Source organism: Arvicola amphibius, chromosome 4, assembly GCF_903992535.2.
Source record: "Arvicola amphibius chromosome 4, mArvAmp1.2, whole genome shotgun sequence".
NCBI classification, from domain to species: Eukaryota; Metazoa; Chordata; class Mammalia; order Rodentia; family Cricetidae; genus Arvicola; species Arvicola amphibius.
The window spans coordinates 24,252,591-24,270,314 of NC_052050.1; the positions used below are offsets into that span (position 1 = coordinate 24,252,591).

At 52.6% G+C, this 17,724-nt stretch overlaps 1 protein-coding gene across 1 annotated transcript; it reads left to right on the forward strand.

Annotated features, from left to right (window-relative positions):
* The first annotated feature begins 203 nt into the window (after nt 1-203).
* On the forward strand, nt 204-16,443 carry Gpr179 (G protein-coupled receptor 179). Its single transcript, XM_038325359.1, has 12 exons — nt 204-1,077; nt 2,903-3,011; nt 5,315-5,402; nt 5,680-5,915; nt 6,609-6,677; nt 7,426-7,535; nt 7,781-8,019; nt 8,194-8,332; nt 8,921-9,026; nt 9,942-10,088; nt 11,104-14,028; nt 14,077-16,443. The coding sequence occupies exons 1-12, from the start codon at nt 284-286 to the stop codon at nt 15,847-15,849; spliced, it is 6,735 nt and encodes a 2,244-aa protein (XP_038181287.1). The 5' UTR covers nt 204-283; the 3' UTR covers nt 15,850-16,443.
* The last annotated feature ends 1,281 nt before the right edge of the window (nt 16,444-17,724 follow it).

A 17,724-nucleotide genomic window follows, 5' to 3' on the forward strand; every position in this document is an offset into this window, starting at 1 on the left:
GATTAAGAGGCTTTTGAGATGAGGGGGCAGACTGAGTGATGGGGGCGGGGCCATCATACCTATATCAGAAGCTAACCGATAACATTGGAGAAAGGGGGAAAAATAGGCTAGATGGTATTAGCATGAGAGAGAAGAGGGAGGGAAATAGGCAGGGAGGGAGGAAGGGAGGGAGGGAGGGAAAGAGGTGTGGAGACAGACTATACGTCAGCCTCTGCCTGCGTTCTTCTGAGCCACCCAAACCTCCAGGCAGCCTGGATTCCAGGGATATGAGAGCTACTGAAGAATGGGCACCACAGCAGTGATCACACCTTCTCTTGTTTGGGGGCTGCTAAGTTGCTGTTTCCTCTGCAGCTGGGCTCTGGGGAGCCAAAGGTCCTTCCGCTCTCTGCCTCCACTATCCTCCCAAGCCAAGCCAGGACCTGGGCCCACTTGGAAGCCCCCACAGGGGGCCAAAGCAGCCCTGGCTTTTCTCTACTCCGGAGATGTTCAACAGCTGTCAGGAGCTAATTGTAGTGAGAGTTATGAAGTCCATGGAACAGAAGGCAGTGTAGGGATCCCCCCAGTCCTACAGAGAGCCGCGGGCACCCTGGCCCAAGCTGCCAATTTTCTCAACATGCTTCTACAAGCCAACGACATCCGGGAGTCGAGTGTGGAAGAGGACATTGAGTGGTACCAGGCACTTGTCCGAAGTGTGGTAGAGGGGGATCCAAAAGCCTACAGGGCTTTACTGACCTTTAACCCTCCACCAGGGGCCAGCCACCTTCAGCTGGCCCTGCAGGCCACCCGGATGGGGGATGAGACCATCCTCCGGGACCTCTCTGGGAACAGGGTACAGGAAGAAGATCCAGAAGAGGACATGGACAGCCCTGTTCTGCAGAAGCGAGTACTGACCAATGATCTAAGGAGTCTTGAAAGCCCCAAGTGGCCACAAGGCGATGGGTACGTGGGGGACATACAGCAGGTGAAGCTGTCTCCTCCCTTCCTGGAATGCCACGAGGGCCAGCTCCGTCCTGGCTGGCTAGTCACAGCCTCAGCCACATTCTATGGTCTCAAGCCAGACCTCACCCCAGAAGTCAGGTAAGTGACTCGATGGATCTGTGAGGGTGAGGGGGACACGAGTCTATTGCACTGTGTACAGAACATGTGTCTGCAGGGGGTACAGATGTGTGTGTGCATTCAGCTGCGCATACCTATACTATTAACATTCTCAGGTGTGTTTGTGATGTATGTGAACCAGTCAATTTATACATATGTATCTGAACATCTGTTTGTATGTCTTCACTTTATTTTATTTATTTATTTTGGTTTTTTGAGACAGGGTTTCTCTGTGTAGCACTGGCTGTCCTGGAACTCTGTAGACCAGGCTGGCCTTGAACTCATAGAGATCCACCTGCCACTACTTCCTGAGTGCTGGAATTAAAAGTATGTGCCTCCATTGCCCAGCTTTATTTTGTTTCTTTTTCTTTTCTTTTTTTTATTTTTTATTTTTGCTTTTTCTTTGTGTTACAGACCTGGCTGTCCTGGAACTCACACCATAGAACAGGCTGACCTCAGAATCACAGAATCACAGAGACCCACCTGCTTCTGACCCCTGAGTGCTGGGATTAAAGGCATGAGCCACCACCACCTGGCTTATTTTGTTTTCCAAGACAGTTTCTCATGTAGCCAAGGCTAACCTGGAATCCTGGTCCTCCTCCCTCTACTCTCCAAGTGTTGGGATGACAGGCATGTGCCTGGGTATCTCTTGATGTTGTTTATATGCTGAGAACAATGAGTGAAAAGACTTTCACTCTTGGGCAAACACGGGTATTAAACATATGTATGTGTGTGTAGGTGGGTGGGTATGGATAGGGGCAGGTCTTGGCTCTCATGGCTCGCAGGTCTGAGGTATAGACAGAAGAGATGAGAGAAACTGATAGTCAGGCAGTGGTGGTGCATGCCTTTAATCCCAACACTCAGGAGGCAGAGAGGCAGGTGGAGCCCTGTGAGTTTGAGGCCAAACTGGTCTACAGAGCAAGTTCCAGGACAGCTAGAGCTACACAGAGAAACCCTGTCTCAAAAAACAAAATAAAACAAAACAAAAAGAGAAAGAGAGATAGAGAACTTAATGACAGTAATAATCCATATTCCTGACTTCTCAGAGGAACCACACGGACAGTTCAGGAGGCTTTCCAGGACAGGGGCGTGGAACTAACATCCTTTTTGCACAGGAGTTGGCTGAGTCCCCAGTGTCACTCCCAGTGACCAGGCTCTTGGCGGAGCAGACCCATTATCCTATCTCTCCTGCCACAGTACTTTGTGATATTCCTCAAAGAACTGGCTCTACGCTCAGCTGGGGGAAGCAGGAGCAAAGGAACACAGCGCAGCCAGGCATGCTGCTGCCAGCATTGCTTTCTCAGTTCTCTGCCCCCATACATTGTTCCCAGCAGGGCTCCCCCTCCGGTAAACTGGCATCCTGGCTCCTTGCCAGAGCCCTCCCAATTCAGTCACAACGGGCTCGTCCATTCTCAGACTCCTTCGCTGTGATTAGTTCAGACCTGATTTGGGCAAAGGAAAGTAGTGGTAACCAGCGGGGCTGCATATGTTGTGTGTAAATGCAATGGGCAAGGGCGAAAAAAAAATCCCTTCACGGTGATCACCCGAGCCCCGGGCTCCTGCATGTCTTGACATGCCTATCCCTTCTCCCCACTGATGAGAATCAGAAAATGATAAGATGCTGACTGGTGAGGTGGGGAATACACTAGTGGGAGGGGACTGTTGCCACAGAGACAGGGCTAATGGCACCGGAGGTCTGCCTTGGATGTGTGCAATCCTGCCCCTGCGCTAAGACGGCACTGCCCAATAATGTAGTGATTGCCTCCGCACCCCCGCTGGGCGCCTAACTGCCAATTTGCTGCCCTAGGGGCCAGGTGCAGATGGACATCGACCTCCAAAGCGTGGACATCAATCAGTGTGCAAGCGGCCCAGGCTGGTACTCCAACACCCACCTGTGTGACCTCAACAGCACTCAGGCAAGGAGGATGGGTCCACTGAGGCCTGCCTTCATTCCTTTTCACTCACCGGCCCCGGTCCCACTCCCCTGATTCCACCTCCCCCAAATCCAGCTCCCAGGAGCAGTCGACAAAGCCACCCTTTCACCGGGTTTTCTCAGGGCTTCAAGAGCCTCCTAACTGATCGTCGAGGTGAAATAACAGAGAGGCTAATGTACAGCCTATCTCATACCTCCCATCTCTCCCAAGAAAGCTACTCCGCATGCCCGGGAAAGCTCAATGTGCCTCCTGTTTGCCCTCACCTGGTACTCAGCACTCCAGGGTCCCTCTTCAGGGAAACTTCTGAGCCTTGCCTGCTTTCCCTTTTCTGGGCTGCATGCGCCACATCAGCACAGCTCTGAGCTCCTCAGGGCACACAGAAGATGCTCCAGTGGTAATCACCCAAGTCAACAGAATTGCTGGTTGGGCCGGGCGGTGGTGGCGCACGCCTTTAATCCCAGCACTCGGGAGGCAGAGGCAGGCGGATCTCTGAGTTCGAGGCCAGCCTGGTCTACAAGAGCTAGACCTCCAGGACAGGCTCTAGAAACTACAGGGAAACCCTGTCTCGAAAAAAAAAAAAAAAAAAAAAAAAGAATTGCTGGTTGGGTGTAGGAGGAGCCTAACCAAAGCTTGGAAAGGTCTGGGACTGGTGAAGGTGACGAATGCTGAGCCACAGGCCCAGACAAAGCCCTTTGCCTCCCAGAGATCTCTTCTCAGCCACTGACCTCAGGTTAACACCCTGCCTGGCTCTGAGGCCATGTTTTGTTCCCTGCTGAGCAGACATCAATAGGAAGAGGTAGAATAGAGAGCTAACCTTGGCATCCCACCAGCCTGGCCTTCCGCTGAGGAAAGTAGTCCTGTGTTAAAGCCAGATACGTCCTGACAGAGAAAGTTACCCCTCCACAGGGGTCTTTTTGTTGTTATTGTTTTGCTTGGTTTTTAGTTTTTGGTTTTTCGAGACAGGGTCTTTCTGTGTATCCCTGGCTGTCCTGGAACTCTCTCTGTAGAGAAGGCTGGCTTCAAACTCACAGAGATTCACCTGCCTCTGCCTCCCAAGCTACCACTGCCCGGCCATGGGAATCTTTTTAACTTATCTGTCTTTTTTTTTTTTTTTGCAACTTGATTTTTTTTTTTTTTTTTAAAAAAATCACTTATGTGCATTGGTGTGAGGGTATCAGATTCCCAGGAACTGGAGTTCCAGACAGTTATAAGCTGCCATGTGGGTGCTGGGAATTGAACCCAGGTCCTCGAGAAGAACAGCTGGTGCTCTCAACCACCGAGTTATTGCTCCAGTCCCTAGCTTACCTGTCTTGATTTAGAACTACTGTTGCTGTGGTGGATCACCATGATGATGGGGAGGAAAGTGTTGATTTCTCTCCCAGTTCCATACAACAATTCATCATCAAAAGCAGTGAAGGGCCGGGCGGCGGTGGCGCACGCCTTTAATCCCAGCACTCGGGAGGCAGAGGCAGGCGGATCTCTGTGAGTTCGAGACCAGCCTGGTCTACAAGAGCTAGTTCCAGGACAGGCTCCAAAGCTACAGAGAAACCCTGTCTCGAAAAACCGGAAAAAAAAAAAAAAGCAGTGAAGGTAGAAACTCTAGCAGGGCAGGATCCTGGAGATGGGAGCTGATGCAGAGACCATAGAGGGGTGCTGCTTACTGGCTTGCTCATCTTTCTTATAGAACCCAAGACCAAAAGCCCAGGGGTGGCCCTACCCACAGTGTGCTGGGCTACATCAATCACTAATTAAGAAAATGCCCTACAGCTGGATCTTATGAGGGCACTTTCTCAGTTGAGGCTCTTATTGCTCCCAATAACTCTAGCTTGTGTCAAGTTGACATAAAACTAGCCAGACACCTATATGCCAAGTGGGGCAGCTGTGGGAACCCTTTGAAGCAGGGGGTAGGCACATAAGAGGTGTGATTGGGCTCTGAGTTCTCCCTGTCTTCACCTCCCCCTGTACCTAGCCCTAGCAACAGCTAGGCACCAGGAAATGGGACATGAGGCTCCCGTTACTGCCAGCCAGAATAAAAGAGTTATGTATCCTGGTTATGTATTCTGTATTCTTTTCTTGGATACTCCTTGAAAAGACCTAACAGCAGGGAATGGGGACGTTTGCAGAGGTGGGGGTGGGAGTGGGTGACTGGGCAAGAACCGAAGAAAGCTTCTGGTGAAATCTCCTATAGTAAACCCAGAAGTCATGGAGGGAGGGAACTCTTCCCAGCAGGGAAAGCTTTCGGAGAAAAACATCATACAAACAAATGCCATTTGTCATCCCCACAGTGTGTCCCTCTGGAGAGTCAGGGTTTTGTCCTTGGCCGCTATCTCTGTCGCTGCCGACCTGGATTCTACGGGGCTAGCAGTGCTGGGGGTGCGCGTAAGTGTGGGGAGGGCTAAGCAGAGGTTTTGCTAGCCAAGGAAAGTTGGGATGGAATATCTGTGGGGTTGACACACAGGAATGAGGCAAGTTAGCCTCTGAATAAACCTTAGCCTGGTGTCTCCTGTTACTGTGCCTTACTGGGAGACAACCCTTCCCTCTTATTCCTGGGGCCATAAGTTACAGGAGGGCATGTGGCCCTCAGGACCCAAGGCTAGAACCTCAGAAATCCCTAGCCAAGTTCTCTTTACACCCATCTTGTCTTTCGTAGGGTTAGAAGAGAGTGCAACTCAGACTGCTGGGCAATTCGGGTCCCCTCAAGGCAGCTTAGGGAAGCTGCTGAGGTGCCAGCCATGTCCTGAGGGCTGCACTAGCTGTCTGGATGCCACGCCATGCCTGGTGGAGGAGGCCCTGGCACTAAGGACAGCAGTGCTGGCCTGCCAGGCCTGCTGCATGCTGGCCGTCTTCCTGAGTATGCTGGTCGCCTACCGATGCCGCAGGAGCAAGGCAAGACGGCCCCCATCTCTCTTCTATGCACAGATCCAACCCATCTCAAACAAAGCACCAAGTCTTGGGAGAGTGGGTGCCAATCTTGCTTCTCCATCTGAATGTGTGACATTAGGCAGTGACTGTTCTAGACCTGTTTCGATCTGTTTCTTCATCTGCAACATTGTATTCAACTCAACAAATACTAGTTGAATGTCTGCTCAGAGCAAACTACTACATAGGCACTCTACAACAGAAGTACTCTGGATTCCCAAGGCATAGAGGGAGCAATGAGACAGAGGCAAGGAGGGGAGTGGCTTTCAGGCGCCATGGGGGCTCAGAGGAGAGACCCAGTTGTTCTGGAGGAGATGGCATTGGAGAGAATTTCCAGAAAAAGTGTTACTGGGGCCAGGCTCAAAGGTTCATCGGTTTTATCTGGGCAAAGAAGAGGAATCTTATTTTAGACCAAGATGCAGTCTGCCCCAAAGCTTAGAGGAATGCCAGAGGCCCTTCCTAGCTCCAGTAACCTTCAGTGTGAGCCCGGCAGGGCCGTTGGTGCAAGCATAGGTAGATACTGTGGTGAGACTGGAGACTGGCTGTGAACAGGGGTGGGGATGGGTGGATCTAGAACTGTTGGAGGAGCCCAGGGCTCCAGGCAGGCCAGGCTTGGTGTCCTCAGAGCACTGCTTGTACTTTTCTCCCCTGGGCTTACAGAGGATCCGGGCATCTGGAATCTTCCTGCTGGAGACCATCCTTTTTGGATCCTTACTTCTCTACTTTCCTGTGAGTCTGCGACCAGTAGCTGACCTTACTTCTTAGTATCCCCTACTCCCAAACTGTCCCCATCCTCCAGAATTCTTTTCTGTCTCTTAGGAAGACTTAGTGACTTTAAATTCCCCCTACCAGCATGGCAGTGGCATATGCCTTTAATCCCGGCATTCAGGAAGCAGAAGCAGGTGAATTTCTGTGAGTTGGAGGCCAGCCTGGTCTATAGAGCAAGTTCCAGGACAGTCAAGGCTGCACAGAGAGACCCTGTCTCAAAAAACAACAACAAAAAAGTTAAATTCCCTCTACCTATTCCCACAAATGGCATGCTGGCCTAGTAAGCTCTGGAGGCAGACACCCAGATTGAAAAGAATTTTCTGGGGGCTGGAGAGATGGTTCAGGGGTTAAGAGCACTGGCTGCTCTTCCAAAGGTCCTGAGTTCAATTCCCAGCAACCACATCAACAACCATCTATAATGAGATCTTGCGCCCTCTTCTGGCCTGCAGACATTTCTACAGGTAGAATACTGTATACATAATAAATAAATAAATAAAATTAAAAAAATAAAGAAATTTCTGACTTGCTGGTGCAATAAGGCAAGTTGTCTACCTCCCCTTCCTGATACTTAAGCTGCTCCAACAGTGCGGAAAGGGAAGTGTGAGGCCCCCGCTGTGGGGCTGCTGGTAAGATTAGTAGGCGCAGGACACTGATGGAGAGGGGAGGAAAGCATAGCAGAGGGCAGCTGTCTCTGTCTCCTTGCTGTCAGGTATTCATCCTGTACTTCAAGCCCAGCGTGTTCCGCTGCATCGCTCTCCGCTGGGTCCGGCTGCTGGGTTTTGCCGTCGTCTACGGGACCATTATACTGAAGCTGTCTAGGTAGGCCCTTGCCGGCCTCGCCACTGGCCACTCAGCTCATTCACCCAGTGAAGTTTTTTGAAGCCAGTCCTTTCCCTGTATCCCTAGCCCAGTCTCAATCACTTGACCTTCTCCTTCTATGTAGCTTTTGGAAAGATGGGGGGAGGTAAATATGCGGGGGGCTGGGAAGCAATGGACAGACTACTTAGGACTCTGGGCTCACACTCGGTCCTCCCGACTTCCCACATGTACCTTACTTCCCTCAGGGTGCTCCAGCTGTTTCTGTCTCGAACAGCCCAGCGAGGCCCACACCCAAGCAGCGGGCAGCTGCTGCAGCGCCTGGGACAGCTCCTGTTGTTGGTATTGGGTTTCTTGGTCGTGTGGACAGCTGGTGTCCTGGAGCCAGGCATCCAACACACGCCTCTGGTGACCCGAGGCCACACTCCCACCGGCCGCCACTTCTACCTCTGTCACCATGACCACTGGGACTACATCATGGTTGTGGGTGAGCTGCTTCTTCTGGGCCCAGCCTGCTGCTGGCCCAGGCTGTTTGCCTCCGTGTTGTTCATGAGCTGGTTCCCCAGGGTCTGTGCTGCCCAACACAGTTGGTTTTGGAGAGGGTTAGCAGGCTGCTGAAATGGTGAGGGCTTCTCTCTCTCCCTCTCACACCCCCCCCCAGCGGAAGTGCTGCTGCTGTGTGGGGGTAGTTTCCTCTGCTACGCCACCCGGGCTGTCCCCTCAGCCTTCCATGAACCACGCTACATGAGCATCGCCCTGCACAATGAGCTGCTACTCTCTACTGTCTTCCACACAGTCAGGTGAGGACTGGCCCCCTTCCTAAGACTCCTCCCGCCTCGCCATTGTTCCCCACCTCCTGGTGAAGGGGTCCATCCAACAGCGATCCTTGCACGGCTGTGATGCCCAGCAGGGTACAGAAGGGCTGCACATACACCACTCCTCTATCTCATATCTCCTTCAGGAGAGATACCCAACCCACAGGAAGTGTGTCTGGTTCCTAACTGCCTGCCTGTCATCCCTGAGCTTTTTCCCTCGAGCCCTGACCCCTTCCTTACCCTTTAGCCTTCAGAGCAGCAGGCCTGCTATGTGTTTATGAGAACCTGGCCCTATAGCGGAGGAAGAAGCAAACTACGGGCCGTTCCCCATAGAGTCCTGGGCACTGTTCTGTTCTGTAACCCGGACAAGCAAAAGTGGTGGGGTGAAATCATTTAGGCAGTCTTCTCAGAATTAATTAACGAGAACCTTGAGATTACACCTCTGATCCAGAGAAGGTAGGAAGGGTGTCCTCCTGGCAGAGTGCCAGACTGGGCTGGCACGGACACCTAGTGAGGTGAGGCAGGCAGGCTGATGCCACCTGCACTGACCACCCTGTCCCATCTGGCCCTTAGGTTTGCACTGGTTCCTTCCCTGCACCCAGACTGGACCCTTCTCCTCTTCTTCCTCCATACCCATAGTACAGTCACGGCCACGCTGGCTCTGCTCTTCATCCCAAAGGTAAGGTCTTTCCTCTTCTGTGTGAGGCAGGTCCTCAGTCCCTTGGTAAAGAACACTGTGGCCACCGGGCGGTGGTGGCGCACGCCTTTAATCCCAGCACTCGGGAGGCAGAGGCAGGCAGATCTCTGTGAGTTCGAGGCCAGCCTGGTCTACAAGAGCTAGTTCCAGGACAGGCTCTAAAAAAGCTGCAGAGAAACCCTGTCTCGAAAAACCAAAAAAAAAAAAAAAAAAAAAAAAAAAAAAAAAAAAAAAGAACACTGTGGCCCTGCCACCTCAGTACCCTCTCCACATCAAAAAACAATGAGCATCCTGAGCAAGGACTTGGCTGAGAAAGGAAGCTACTCCCTGCTTCTAGTTCCCATGCAAACAACATAGAGAGCTAGGGATAGAGGAAGATTTTGTTTGGTTTGGGTTGTTTTGTTTTATTCTGTTTTGTGTTTTGTGTTTGGGTTTTTTGTTTGTTTGTTTGTTTTTTGTTTTTGGTTGGTTGGTTGTTTTTTGTTGTTGTTGTTTTGTTTTTTGTTTTGTTTTGTTTTGTTTTGAGACAGGGTTTCTCTGTGTAGCCCTCACTGTCCCAGAACTCGCTCTGTAGATCAGGCTGGCCTCGAACTCAGAGCTCCTCCTGCCTCTGCCTCCTGAGCACTGGGATTAAAAGCATATGCCACCATGTCTTGCATTCTTTCAGCCCAGCTAGTAGACTCTGAAGATGTGGGGAGCAGGTTAGAGAGCTGAAGGCCGTGCCTACGGATACTGTGCTGGTTCCTAAGAAAGACGAGTAAAGGGAATACAATTCTCTGAGACTTTGGATACCAAATCAGAGAAGGGTGAAGACTTCTGACGTAGAGACCGAGTAGGTGAGGACAGGAGTAAGCAGGATGCCATTGTGTCTCCCATACCTCCCCCAATCTTGGCTAGTTCTGGAAGCCAGGGGCGCCTCCCCGAGAGGAGATCTTGGATGAGGTGTATGAGGACGAGCTGGACCTGCAGCGCTCAGGCTCCTACCTGAACAGCAGCATCGCCTCAGCCTGGAGCGAGCGAAGCCTGGACCCAGGGGATATTCGGGTAGGTCCCTCTCCCCCACCCCAGTTCCTTTGATATCAGTGTTTAAGGTCTGATCAAGGGAGCACAGCTGGGCTGCCATGGGACTACAAACCACAGAATTACCTTCCCTGATCACATACCATCCACTTGAAAGGAATACCCAAAACCCAGACGCCCAGGCCCTGAAGGTCCAGGCCCAGCCAAGAGTTCATTCTTAATCCCATGTCCTCATCAGGGGGTGGGGCAGGCTAGAAAAGCCTTGAGCTCCTAGCAAGATGGGATGGCTAGTGACCCTAAGAGTCAGCTGTGGGGTCTAGAAAGTGTCCCCACGCCTGTGTTTCTGCTCCTTCTTCGATTTTGTTGTTGTTTGGGTTTGTTCATTTATTTGTTTGAGACAGGGTTTCTCTGTGTAGTCCTGGCTGTCCTGGAACTCATTTAAAGACCAGGCTAGCCTCCAACTCAGAGATCCGCCTGCCTCTGCCTCCCGAGTGCTGGGATTAAGGGTGTGCACCACCACACCGGGCACCTCTACATCTACATGTAACCTGTGTCCACTCCTTAGCACATTTGAGGAGGTTGACGGAACTAGTAGATGGAGACCCTTACATGTCAGTGTCCATGAAACCTTTTCTGCTCTGAATTTCTCCCCAAACAACCACTACCACCACCACGACAACAAAACCCCAAAACTGAAGAAGATGCAGAGGCCCAGAGAGGTCAATACAATAGCTTCGAGATACACGTGAGTCAGCAATCTTAAAGTCAGCCGTACCCTGAGCTACAGGCTGGTCATTTCCCAGATCACTGTGCTCCAAAGAAGTGAGGGCACTCTGAACCCTCAAGGCTGAGTGGATCCAACTCAGAACCAACTTGGCTCTGGTCTCACAGGAGTGGAGTGGTGAATTCTGCATTTTAGGAACAGGAAAGGGGGCAGCTTCCGGGAGAAGCGAGGCCCCAAGGAAGAGAGCAGCACTGTTGGTGGGGGGCAGGCTCCGTCTCTCAGAGGTGGCTCTACTGCCCCGCCCCTTCCTTGCAGGATGAGCTGAAGAAGCTCTATGCCCAGCTGGAGGTCTGCAAGACCAAGGAGATGACCACCAACAACCCCCACCTGCCCAAGAAGCAGAGCCGCCAGGGACTGGGGCGCTCTTTCATGAGGTACCTGGCTGAGTTCCCAGAGGCCCTGGCTAGGCAGCACTCCCGGGACTCCGGCTCTCCAGGCCACAGCAGCCTGCCAGGCTCTTCTCGACGCCGGCTTCTCAGCTCCAGCCTTCAAGAAACTGAGAAGCCACCAGCTCTGCGCAAGACCCGCAGCACGTATGACCACCACAGGGAGCATAACACACCCCTCCTTAACTCCACACTGAGGAGGACCCTGTCCAAGAAGGCCTCGCCATCAGAGGGCCAAGCAGAGGGGCCCCCAGCCCTGGGCTTCAGGTCAGCCAGTGCTCACAACCTGACGGTAGGAGAAAGGCTCCCCAGAGCCAGGCCCATTTCCCTGCAGAAGTCACTTAGTGTTGTGGCTGGCTCCAGGGAAAGGGCTCTGCTTGTGGCCAGTCAGGCCTACCTGGAGGAAACCTATCTACAAGCAAAAGAGAGAGAGGAGAGAAAGAAAGCTGAGGCAGTCACAGTGAGTCCAGCTCTGAGCCCAGCGCTGAGCCCAGCACGCAGGCCATCTGCCAGGAGGTTGGAGAGGCCTCTAAGGGCTCCTCTGTCAGCTCCGCCATCCCCTGCCAAGTGCAGCAGCCTCGACAGTTCTCATACCCCGGGGAGGCCTCAGGAGGAGGCTGGGAGAAGGCTACCTCACCCACCCATCCGGCACCAGGTCTCCACACCCATCTTGGCTCTGTCTGGGGCCTGCCTGGGAGAGCCAAGAATGTTGTCTCCCACTCCAACCTCCACGTTGGCTCCTGTTCTGTTGCCAACCCTGGCCCCAACCTCTACCCCTGTCCTGGCACCAATCCCACTGTCCCCCCAAAGCCCTCCCCTACTCACTTTCATCTGCCCCTGGGAGAACGCAGAACTGCCAGGCAAGAAAGAAAATGTGGTCCAGGAAGGTCCCACGGGGTCAGAGCACAGCAGCCACCTACCTGCCTCAGCTCGAACCAGGATCTGGAGGGCCCTCTCTGTAGCAGTGGAAAAACGGGGGGCTGGGGAGAGCGAGAGGCCCGCCGAGGATGGACACAGCCAGGGGGAAAGCGATGGTGTGGATGAGGACAAGCCCAAGGTCTTCTCAAAATCCCACAGCCTCAAAACCCCCCTGCAGCAGGGCTCTGTGCGCAGCCTGGGCCTGGCCATCAAAGCTCTAACCCGTTCTAGGAGCACCTACAAAGAGAAAGAGGGTGGGGAGGACAGCCCTGAGACTGAGAAGGGAAAGCCTACAGGGGTGAGCATGGGGGCTCCACCCCGATCTCCCAGGCTAGGCTGGCCCAAGGCAGTGAGCAAACAGGCTGCCCTCAGCCCCTGTGAAGATGAGGAGTCCCTCCAGAACCAACAGAATGCTCACACCAGCAAAATGCTCCATGGCTGTCACAGAGAGGGCAGCAGAGGACAGGACGATAGAAACAGCAGGACGTCACAGGGCCCAGGGGAGCAAAGAGTTGAGAGAACCGGTAAGCTAGGGCTTGCTACACTGAGGCAAGTTTTTGGGGACAAAAATGCTGAACAAGCGAAGGAATCCTCTGTGGGTGAACAAGAGGCACCCAATACTGCCCTCCAGCCCCTAGGCAGTCCTGACCACAGGGTGGCAGAGGTCTGCCCCTGGGAAGTACCTCACTCAGGAATGTCCCAGTCAGAGAGTAGCAACAAGGCCACAGACTGCCCCTGGGAGGGGACTGAAGGAAACCTTGAGAAGATGCCATCAATACAAGTTCTAAGTAGCTCCTGGGAAGAGAAGGAGAAAGCCTCAGAGGAATCAGAGCCCAGGGGTGTGGGAGCCATTACTGGGAGAAAGCCAGAGAGGCTGATCCGAAGCCAGGAGGCAGTGTGTCCTTGGGAAAATGCTGACCCTAGAGGTCTGTCTCCTCAGTTGGCCCATCGGGATTCTGACAGAACCCAGGGCAAGTCTGTAATAGTGGGCAGTCCAGAGGGTCTTCCACTTGAGGCTGCCAAGGCTGAGCTGTGCCCCTGGGAACTGAGTGATATAGGGGAGGGGATATTGGCCCAGAGAGTGAAGGAACTCCCTGAAGAAAGGCAGAAATCCCCCAAGAAGGCAACTCTCTTGAGAGAACAGAATCTGGGCAGAGACCTGGTGTCTCTCTGTCCTTGGGAAAGTACCGATTTTCGGGGTCCCTCAGCAGTCTCATTTCAAGCCCCAGGAGGCTCAGGGAGTTCGGGTAGTGGTATTGCAGAGGTCTGCCCATGGGAGTCCTCTAATGAGAAGAAAGTCGAGGTCTGCCCCTGGGAACTGGGAGCAGGCACAGACACACTGAATCAGGGAGGGGATGGGAAGACCGCCCCCAGAAAGGGGTACTTCGGAGAGATGGGGGAGCAAACTGTGAGGGCAAAGGCTATAGTCCATCCAGGGCAGGAGTCGGTGTGCCCCTGGGAGGACGCAGCCCCTGAGCAGTCCAGCCCGCATCCAGACGGCTTCTCCTCCAAGGCTGGTGGGCAGTTCCTAAGCAGTGGGGCCAGCCAGGCCTTGCAAGTGTGTCACCGGGAAGAGCTCAAGTCAGAAGAAAATCAGGCAAAGCCTTCAACAGCAGAAATCTGTCCCTGGGAAGTGGATGGAAGAACCGGGGACAGGACATCAGAACACACACCAAAAAGAGGAGAATTTCAAAAAGACGGGGGAAAAATACCTGGAAAAGCAAGAATCCAAACATGGGAAAAGACTGGGAGGCAGATCCAAAAGCAGGAAGCAATCTGCCCCTGGGAGAGTACGGATCTTGGTAGCACCCCACAAAAAGACACAGAGAAACCCCAAGCCATTCTCCAGAGGCAAGGCAGTATGGGAGGCAAAGCTGCTGAGATCTGCCCATGGGACATGGAGGAGAGCCTGACCGCTGAGAAGGCCAAAATCTGTCCCTGGGAAGTGGGTGCTGGTGCCAGAGAGGAGAGGACTGTGGGAGCTGGAGCCTCTGGGATCTCTCTGAATGACACAGGCCAGACTTCTGCAGATTCTGGTCCCAGGCAGATAGCGGCTACTACTCCAAATAAGTCAGAGAGGCCAGGCCTGGAGAAGGAGGCGGTCTGTCCGTGGGACAGTGTGGGCCCAGGGGACTCCTGTCAGCAGCCAGACACTCTGAGCACCGAGAAACCAAAAGATGGGCTCCAGGACGGTGTGATCTCCAGGCCAAGAGAGGTGTGTCCCTGGGAAGTAGAGGAAGTTCTTGTCAGTGAAAAAGCCAAGATGTGTCCCTGGGATGTGAATGCGGGAACCAGGGTGAAAGGCCTGGAGCGAGAGACAGAGAGTGAGCCAGCAGAGGAAGGGCCAAAGGATCTGGAAAAGGCGGCAGCCCAGGTCACTGAGGTCTCAGGCTTGCCCAGCAGCATCAGCCATCAGGTCGCAGAGGGGCAGTCCTCGGAAGCAAGTGACAGGGCGACAGATGTGGGAGTCCCGAGGGAAGGTCCAGAGACGGGTTCCCTCCCAGAGCACACAATCCAGGGAAAAGCTGCAGCTTTGACATCTCAGTTCCTGGTGGATGTGGGAGGAGCAAGCAAGGAGCCAGCCAGCCCCCAGACACCGGTCAGTGCTGGCAGGAGGGTTGCTGAGGTGTGCCCATGGGATGCTCCTATCCCAGAACAGAATGAATCTGACAGTGACGCCAAGGTTGAGCTCTGTCCCTGGAAGGTGACTGGGAGAATTATGGAGCCACAGACAACAGGACTGGATAAAAAGGAGGACTCTCAAGAGGAACAAGAAAGGGTCCCTGAAAAACCAGAGCACAAAAGGGTGGCAGATCAGAAAACACCACAGATCAGCAGCCTTGGGAAGCAGGAAGCTATGTGTCCCAGGGAGAGTCAGGACTTTGGGGTGCAACCAGCCACAGGTGCTTCCGATGGAAGCAAAGGCGGTTCTGAGAAAGTGGGCTCTGTGGGGTCCAGGGTGGCAAAAGTGTGTCCTTGGGAAGTAGAAGAGGTTCCCTCTGCTAAGAAAGCAGAGTTCTGCCCTTGGGAAACAAGTTCAGGAGCAGTGGTGGAGGGGACACTGGACCAGGGGCAGGAAGGAGAGTCATGGGGGGCTGGAGGGGCTGAAGGACGCTTTTTAGAAGCAGCAGAGACAGTCTACCCCTTGGAAGGTTCAGAGTCAGCAGAGCTCTTCCCTGAGGCAGACACCCTGGACACAGACCACTGTAAGGTCAGCCCCCATGGAGCAAGCAGCCCAGGGAAAAGGCCAGCAGAACTATGTCAATGGGAAGTCACAGACCCAGAAGGAAATACAATCAAGGGGACCATGGCAGATATCTGTCCATGGGAGGAAACCAGAGCCCTAACTGATGAATCTGGCCTCCTGGCTTTACCGACAACCCACACAGATGTCCCTGCTGCTCTTGAGAAATCACTCTGCCTCTCCGTACACAGACCTCTGGAGAGCTTTGTTCCAGCGAGCAAGAGCGTCCGCCCAGAAGTGAGCAAGCCACCCAGTGTTTTTCTTCTGGAAGGTGTCAGAGAACAAGGACCTTTGGGACTTGAGCCCGGAGCCAAGTCAGCTCCAGAGCCCAGTCTCGAAGAAGTGGAGGCTCCGAAGTCTTCCTCCTTAACTGAAGACCAAGGACAAATGGATTCTGAAACTCAAGATGGAGAACTTAGCCCCCCACCTGCTTATCCTTGGGACTGTGAATGACACCACCATAGAGAGGTCAGAGTTCCTTCAGGACACGTCCCATGTTCCAGTTCCCAAAGAGTTGACTCAAAGACTACAGGAGCTTGGCTACTTCCTTTCCCCAAGAGGCCAGAAGGCAATTCATTCAAAAGGAACTGTACAAGAGGGGTGCAGTTTGGACCCTAAGGGACATCCCATCCTCTCCATTTCTCTTTCTGCTTGAGGAAACAAAAGCTGGACCCTCCCCTTCTAAAGAATCCTACTATTTGTCCAGTGTACCTGACCCAAGCCATTCAAGTCTAAACTCTCACTTAAACGAAGCTTACCTAAGGCACCAAAGAACTAAGCCACACAAGGCAGTGGTGATTGGGGAACTGTGGGTGAGAGAAGGCTATACAGCCATGTAATACAGGATGAAAGGCAGGGCTAGAATACGGCTCAGTGGTTAGGAGCATGCACTATTGCATAGGACCTAGGCTTTGTTCTTAACGCCCAGTCAAGTGGCTTACAACCACAGGAACTCCAGCTCTAGGGGAATCCTCCAGTTTCTTCTTCTGGTTTCTGAGGTCACCTACATTCAGGTGCACATATCCTCACATAGACAGACAGACAAACATACACACAAATTAAAAAATTATTTAAGGGCTGGAGAGATGGCTAAGTGGTTAAGAGCATTGCCTGCTCTTCCAAAGGTCCTGAGTTCAATTCCCAGCAACCACATGGTGGCTCACAACCATCTGTAATGAGGTCTGGTGCCCTCTTCTGGCCTGCAGACATACATGTATACATTGTATACATAATAAATAAATAAATAAATAAATAAATAAATAAATAAATAAATAAATGAATGAATAAATAAATAAATAAACAAACAAATATTAAAAAATTATTTAAAAGATGAAAGATAAACCAGGCACGTAGTGGTGCACGCCTTTAATCCCAGCTCTTGGGAACCAGAGGCAAGAGGATTTCTGTGAGTTTAAAGCCAGCCTGGTCTACAAGAGCTAGTTCCTGTTCCAGGACAGGATCCAAAGCTACAGAGAAACCCTGTCACACACACACACACACACACACACACACACACACACACACACACACACACAGATAAATCAGAGGAAAAACAAAGACAAAGTATGTGCCTGACAGATCTAGACCATCTTCCCTGACACATGGTTCCATGGAGCCTAGGTTTGTCTAAACTCAATATGTTGCTGAGGCTGACCTTAATCTTCTGCTCCTCCTGTATCAATCTACCTGAGTTCCAGGATGACAGGGCTGCATCACTATGCCCAGTGAACTCAGTGGTGGCAATTGAACCCAGAGCTTCCTGCAAGCAAGGCAAGCCCTGTCACCTGAACTATATCCCCAGGCCAGCCTTTGTGTTTCTGTGGGAATATGTGGTGCTGGGAACTGAACCCTGGTCCTCAGCAATATTAGGCAAGCACCATACTAATAAGTCACATCCCCAGCTCAAGGGCCTTGTCTTTTGACTCGAATCTCCTAGTTCTACTTTGTTGTCTCTCATACGTGCCCTGACTGACGGCTGAAGTAACAACAATCAGACATGCTGACATCTATATCACAGCTGGTGTCCACAGTGACAACACAGGACAGAGACACTTTCTCGGGGTCCTCCCCACACTGGACAAGTCATTCTCCCTTCCAGATATCCTCAGTAAGCCTCCTGCTGGCTTTTTCAGCCATCTCCCATCTTCCTGCCCTGCTCTCTCTCATCCTCTGCACAGCTCACCACACTGCCTCCTTCTCCTCTAGCCTTTCTCTAGTCAGCAACAGGGCCCCTCTGTAGTGAATGCAAGGGGGGGCATTTACTACAAGGGGAGATCTCTGGTTCTCAAGTGAACCACTCTGGCTCACTTGTGCTCCTTCCCAGAGGAG

Bases quoted from the DNA above. Each gene is read 5' to 3' on its own strand.
- Gpr179 (XM_038325359.1), top strand. From the start codon at position 284: ATGGGCACCACAGCAGTGATCACACCTTCTCTTGTTTGGGGGCTGCTA. The intron at 7,536-7,780 runs GTAGGCCCTTGC...TACTTCCCTCAG, and splicing joins ATTATACTGAAGCTGTCTAG to GGTGCTCCAGCTGTTTCTGT. The intron at 10,089-11,103 runs GTAGGTCCCTCT...CCTTCCTTGCAG, and splicing joins TGGACCCAGGGGATATTCGG to GATGAGCTGAAGAAGCTCTA.